This window comes from Saprolegnia parasitica (assembly GCF_000151545.1).
Source record: "Saprolegnia parasitica CBS 223.65 unplaced genomic scaffold supercont2.84, whole genome shotgun sequence".
NCBI lineage: Eukaryota > Oomycota > Saprolegniomycetes > Saprolegniales > Saprolegniaceae > Saprolegnia > Saprolegnia parasitica.
The window spans coordinates 68,248-73,014 of record NW_012156478.1 but is presented as its reverse complement, the minus strand read 5'-3'; the positions used below and the strand labels follow the sequence as shown (position 1 = coordinate 73,014).

Sequence of the window (4,767 nt, the reverse complement as noted above, 5' to 3'; positions counted from 1 at the left end):
TAGCGAACTACTTTGTCGTATCCATCTCGACCTCATAGGCCGTCCAGGTGGTCGGTCCAACTCAAGTGGTTCCCGGGCCGCACAACGGCCAGCCGTCCGTCGAGCTGGGTCGCAGGCTTCGCTTGCAAGCGTCTCGCCCCAGAAATAAAAGTACTACCCATCTTCAGCTGCTATTTTTATGATGTCATCGATGACACGCCTGTATCCTAGAGTCGTCTTGCTGCATAGTACGTTAACGTACTAGAAACAAGGGAATTGAAGGCGCTAGGTGGAAGACTACTTGCGCTGCAGGCGATGCTACCGTCGCTGGTCGTCTTGGGCGCCGCCGACGTGTCCTTGCGGAGCTTGAGCGAGCACTTGCCGTAGCCGGACGTGGCCTCGCGCACGTACGTGACGCCGTTGCAGCCGTCGCCGAGGTTGTCGCACGAGTCCAAGCACCGGTTGAAGCGCGTTTGGAACGAGTTGACTTCGTCGTTGGCGTAGTCGGCGTTGGCCGTGCAGACGTACTTGTCGGCGTTGTACTTGACGGCACTCGTAAAGCCAGGCGTCATCTCGTACGTGTACACCGTCGACGCGACGTGGCAGACCTTCTTGGTCGAGTCCCAGACCGCGAAGAAGCGCGTCATGCCGTCGGTCGCAGGCTTGGTGCCCGACTGGACGCAGTCGGCGAAGCTCTTGTCGTCCGTCGTCGCCAAGTCGTTGTCCAGAAGCGTCCACTTGAGACCCGGAAGCTCGAGCCAGCCTGCGGGCAGCGCACCACTGGTGTCGTCCTTCTTGCCGTCATTCTCGCTGGGCACGCACTGCGAGTAGTAGTCGTTCCAGACCTTGCACTCGTTGCCGGGCGTGCATTGGGTGTCGCCATCGTAGTCCTTCCCGCCGCATCGGCCCCAGACGCCGACTTGGCCGTTGCCGCCGGGCTGGCACTGCGAGAACCACTCGTTGATGACCTTGCAGTAGCTGCCGGTGGCGCATGTCGTGTCGCTGTTGTGGTTTTTGCCGCCGCACTGGCCCCAGACGCTCACGTGGGCGTTCGAGGCGCTCCGGACGTGGAGGGCCGACGCCGACGCGGCGAGCAAAGCGACGGTACTAGCGATCTTCATGCTCTGTGCGCGAGAAAGCAAATTGCAATGTGAAGGGCCATCTGGCGCCACGTCAGGTGCTATCAGCTGCCGACCACACACAGACCGTGACACATCCTGCACTGCTGCTCATGTGCCTGTCCTGACGTCCAGGTGTGCTTGAAGTGCGGCCGCGCTTGTGATTGGCCCATTTTACGATCGCCAGCGCACGATCGGGCACATGACAGCTGATATCATCACTTGGTCGCCGCGATTCAGCTTCACCGCAGCGTCTTGAAGCCGAGCTCTACGTACTCTATGTCGATGTGCCGATGAATCCGTCCTCAAGTATCCAACTTCGCACGTAGCGTCCGGACAGGATCCATCAATCGCGATGGGAATGTGCGCTTCCCGTATTCGTGGGTCCCCCACAAACGACGTGGCGGCACGGGAGACGAGCGATGGGAGACTCAGTTGCTGGCCAGTACTATCCGGATAGGACACAAGCCATGGCGTCGGTCAACTCGTAGGCATGCATGTATAATAGCAGAGCCATTCGTGTACTCGGATGCTGCTCTGGGATGCTGCGGCGTGTGCGAAGACGACGAACCAGCACTGCCGACTGTTGCTTCGCAGACGTTGATAGGCGCTGGCGGCGCCTTCAGCCAAAAAATGTTCCCTAGAACATGGGTTGGGTTCAGCAAAAAGATTCCAGTAATCGTTCCAGCCGACGCGTCTTCAAAGCTCCGGCCGCTGCAATCTGCATCACATTTCAATTTCCCTCGCCTCGCCCAGTACCATGAAGGCTGCGCTCATCCTCGCCCTCTCGTCGGCCGTTGTCGCCGACACGCTTGAAGCCGAAGCCAAGGTCGTCGACGTCTGGGGCCAGTGCGGCGGCAAGTACCACAACGGCGACACGGCGTGTGCCAGCGGCTCGTTTTGCAAGTTCTACAACGAGTGGTTCTCGCAGTGCCAGCCCGGCGGCAACGGCCAAGTCGGTCTCTGGGGCCGATGCGGCGGCAAGGACTACGATGGCGACACCCAATGCACGCCCGGCAACGAGTGCAAGGTCTGGAACGACTACTACTCGCAGTGCGTCCCTGGCACTGCGACGCCGACGACGGCGCCTCCGGAGGACGTCGCGGTCCCCCTCAACTGGCTGCAATCTGACGCGGTCTGCTACAACCCGATGGACGGCGACAGCGACACGGCGGCCAATGGCATCACGTCCTTCGACGCGTGCATCATTGAAGCCAACAAGCGCGGCAAGAAGTTCGCCAACTGGGATGACCAAAGCCGCCAGTGCACGGTGCTCCAGGACGCCGACTCGTACCGGCTCAGTCGATCGTGCAAGAGCGCGGCCAAGTACAACTCCGACAAGTGGAAGTGCTGGGGCAACCACGACTACTGGAACAACGACGTTGGCAAGTCGACGACACGCCTGGACCAGTGCCTCGACGCGTGCGAAAACTTCAGCGAGGGCGGCAAGAAGTGCAACGCCGTGTACTGGGTGCAGCACTGGGACAGCGACAAGGGCGTCTGCAACTACAAGTACATTCCCGACACGAGCAAGGCCCCGTTCGTCGACGATATTGGTGGGACGGCGTGCGCCCGCCGTTCGTAAAGAAGCAGCAGATTTTGAGGCCGTACCGACGATAACCCATGGACTAACTACACATACTTTCATACCCACGACGTCTTCGAGGGATCAGTTGGCCGCTTTTCAGCCCGATAAGTTGATGCGCGAAGTTCGCAAAACACGTTCGCACTGTGCGCACTTTACCCGGATGACGTGGCAGCACGAAAGACAACGCTTTGACACGGTGACGGCCCATTCCAACAGCAAGCAGCGTACACCGAGTGATGAATACAGTCAAGAATAGTGTCATTTATGTGAATCGATATCCATCCTCGTCATGACGAGCCTCTGCAACGACGTAGCCATCAACATCCACACCCCGTGTCATTTTTACGTGATCTTGCGTCGAAATTTTCTAGTTGCTATGTAGCTTCAAGGGAAAGGTCGTTTGTTATCCAGGGAAATAGCGCTACAGAGACAGGTCCGCGTCGGCATGTTGGGAAATTCAAGTCGCCGTCGTGGCTCGGCAATCGAAGAATTAGTGTGTCGGGTACCCTATCGTTCGATTTCGATCCGACGCGTAGTGTCGACTTGGTGACCAGTCATGCGCTTATCGCCGCGTCCTCCCGTGACGCTTCCAAGCGTCGGTCTCGATTCGAACATTCGGTCGCGGTCCATCACCCCAAGTCGTCACATTTCGATTTCCCTCCTCTCGCCCAGTACCATGAAGGCTGCGCTCATCCTCGCGCTTACGTCGGCCGTTGTCGCCGACACGCTTGAAGCCGACACCAAGGTCGTCGACGTCTGGGGCCAGTGCGGCGGCAAGGACTACAACGGCGACAAGGCGTGTGGCAGCGGCAACTACTGCAAGGTCATCAACGAATGGTACTCGCAGTGCCAGCCCGGCGGCAACGGCCAAGTCGGTGTCTGGGGCCAATGCGGCGGCAAGGACTACAAGGGCGCGACCCAGTGCACGTCCGGCAACGAGTGCAAGGCCTGGAACGAGTGGTACTCGCAGTGCATTCCTGGCAGCGCGACGACCGCGCCCGTCTCGGGGGCTCGGACGTCTCGCCGCCTCTCAACTGGGTCCAAGTCGACGGCGTCTGCTACACCAAAGTGGACGGCGACAACGACACGGCGACGAGCGGCATTTCGTCGTACGAGGCGTGCATTGCTGAAGCCAGCAAACGCGGCAAGCTCTACGCCACCTGGAAGGACAACACGTGCACCGTGCTGCAGACCGTCTACACGTACACGCTCGACAAGGCGTGCAAGGGCGCGGCCAAGTACAACCTCGACAAGTGGCAGTGCTCGGGCAACCACGACTTTTGGGGCAACGACGTCGGCCAGGCGCAGACGCGCTTCGACCGGTGCCTCGACTCGTGTGAAAACTTTAAGGACGGCGACAAGAAGTGCAACGCCGCGACGTGGGTGCGCAACCCTGGCAGCGAGTACGGCGTCTGCTTCTTCAAGTCGTTTGACGACCGGAACAAGCGCCCGTCGATCAACGACCTCGGCGCAATTGCTTGCAACCGCCTTGCCTCGTCGCAGTGAACGCAGCGAATTTTGAGGCTGCTTTGACGAAAACTTATAACGTCTACCTACATACATGTCCTTTTGCCCACAATGGCTGGTTGTCATTCTCTTACGTTCAATTTTGATCGGCGCGTGCAGTGGACGCAGTATCCGGATGACGTGGCAGCACCAGGCACTCCACTCCAATAAGGGCGAGAACAACATGATCGACCAAAGATTCCGCCCAGAAATGCATCGCAAGTCGCCGCGACAGGATAACCGAGGTGTACTTAAGAGTGCACGATCTCTAGACCGCACTGGGAGGACAACAAAAAAACGCAAGTCGTTTATGTCTTAGTGCTGCATGTACTTGGGGTTGCGCTTGCACGAGATGCCACCGAGCCAGCTCGTCGACGGCTTGCGGTTGAAGTCGTCGAAGGACTTGAAGTAGCAGATGCCAAACTCGCTGCCGGGGTTGCGCACCCACATGAACGCGTTGCACTTGTGGCCGCCCGACTCGTAGTAGTCGCACTCGTCGAGGCACCGGTCGAAGCGCGTTTGCGCCTGGCCAATGTCGCTGCCATAAAAGTCTGTGTTGCCGGCGCACGTGTACTT

General features: G+C 59.1%; 4 protein-coding genes across 4 annotated transcripts in view; 2 read left to right on the top strand and 2 right to left on the bottom strand.

Annotated features, from left to right (window-relative positions):
• Positions 1–232: 232 nt before the first annotated feature.
• Positions 233–1,126, bottom strand: SPRG_12310 (hypothetical protein; the record flags this gene model as incomplete). Its single annotated transcript, XM_012351674.1, has 2 exons — positions 302–1,126; positions 233–264 (listed from the first exon to the last, which is right to left on the bottom strand). Exons 1-2 carry the CDS (start codon positions 1,098–1,100, stop codon positions 233–235), a joined length of 831 nt encoding a protein of 276 aa, XP_012207064.1. The 5' UTR covers positions 1,101–1,126.
• A 731-nt stretch (positions 1,127–1,857) lies between these two features.
• SPRG_12309 (hypothetical protein) lies at positions 1,858–2,682 on the top strand (the record flags this gene model as incomplete). The annotated part of the gene is made up of 1 exon (XM_012351673.1): positions 1,858–2,682. One exon carries the CDS (start codon positions 1,858–1,860, stop codon positions 2,680–2,682), a length of 825 nt encoding a protein of 274 aa, XP_012207063.1.
• A 495-nt stretch (positions 2,683–3,177) lies between these two features.
• SPRG_12308 (hypothetical protein) lies at positions 3,178–4,191 on the top strand (the record flags this gene model as incomplete). The annotated part of the gene is made up of 2 exons (XM_012351672.1): positions 3,178–3,753; positions 3,783–4,191. The coding sequence occupies exons 1-2, from the start codon at positions 3,242–3,244 to the stop codon at positions 4,189–4,191; spliced, it is 921 nt and encodes a 306-aa protein (XP_012207062.1). The 5' UTR covers positions 3,178–3,241.
• A 315-nt stretch (positions 4,192–4,506) lies between these two features.
• The window catches only part of SPRG_21136 (hypothetical protein), a gene marked incomplete at both ends in the record, with an annotated part of 738 nt that continues 477 nt past the window's right edge, over positions 4,507–4,767 (bottom strand). Inside the window, one exon of the mRNA XM_012351696.1 lies at positions 4,507–4,764. Within this exon, the coding sequence (XP_012207086.1) occupies positions 4,507–4,764 (258 nt within the window). The remainder of the gene's footprint in view (positions 4,765–4,767) is intronic.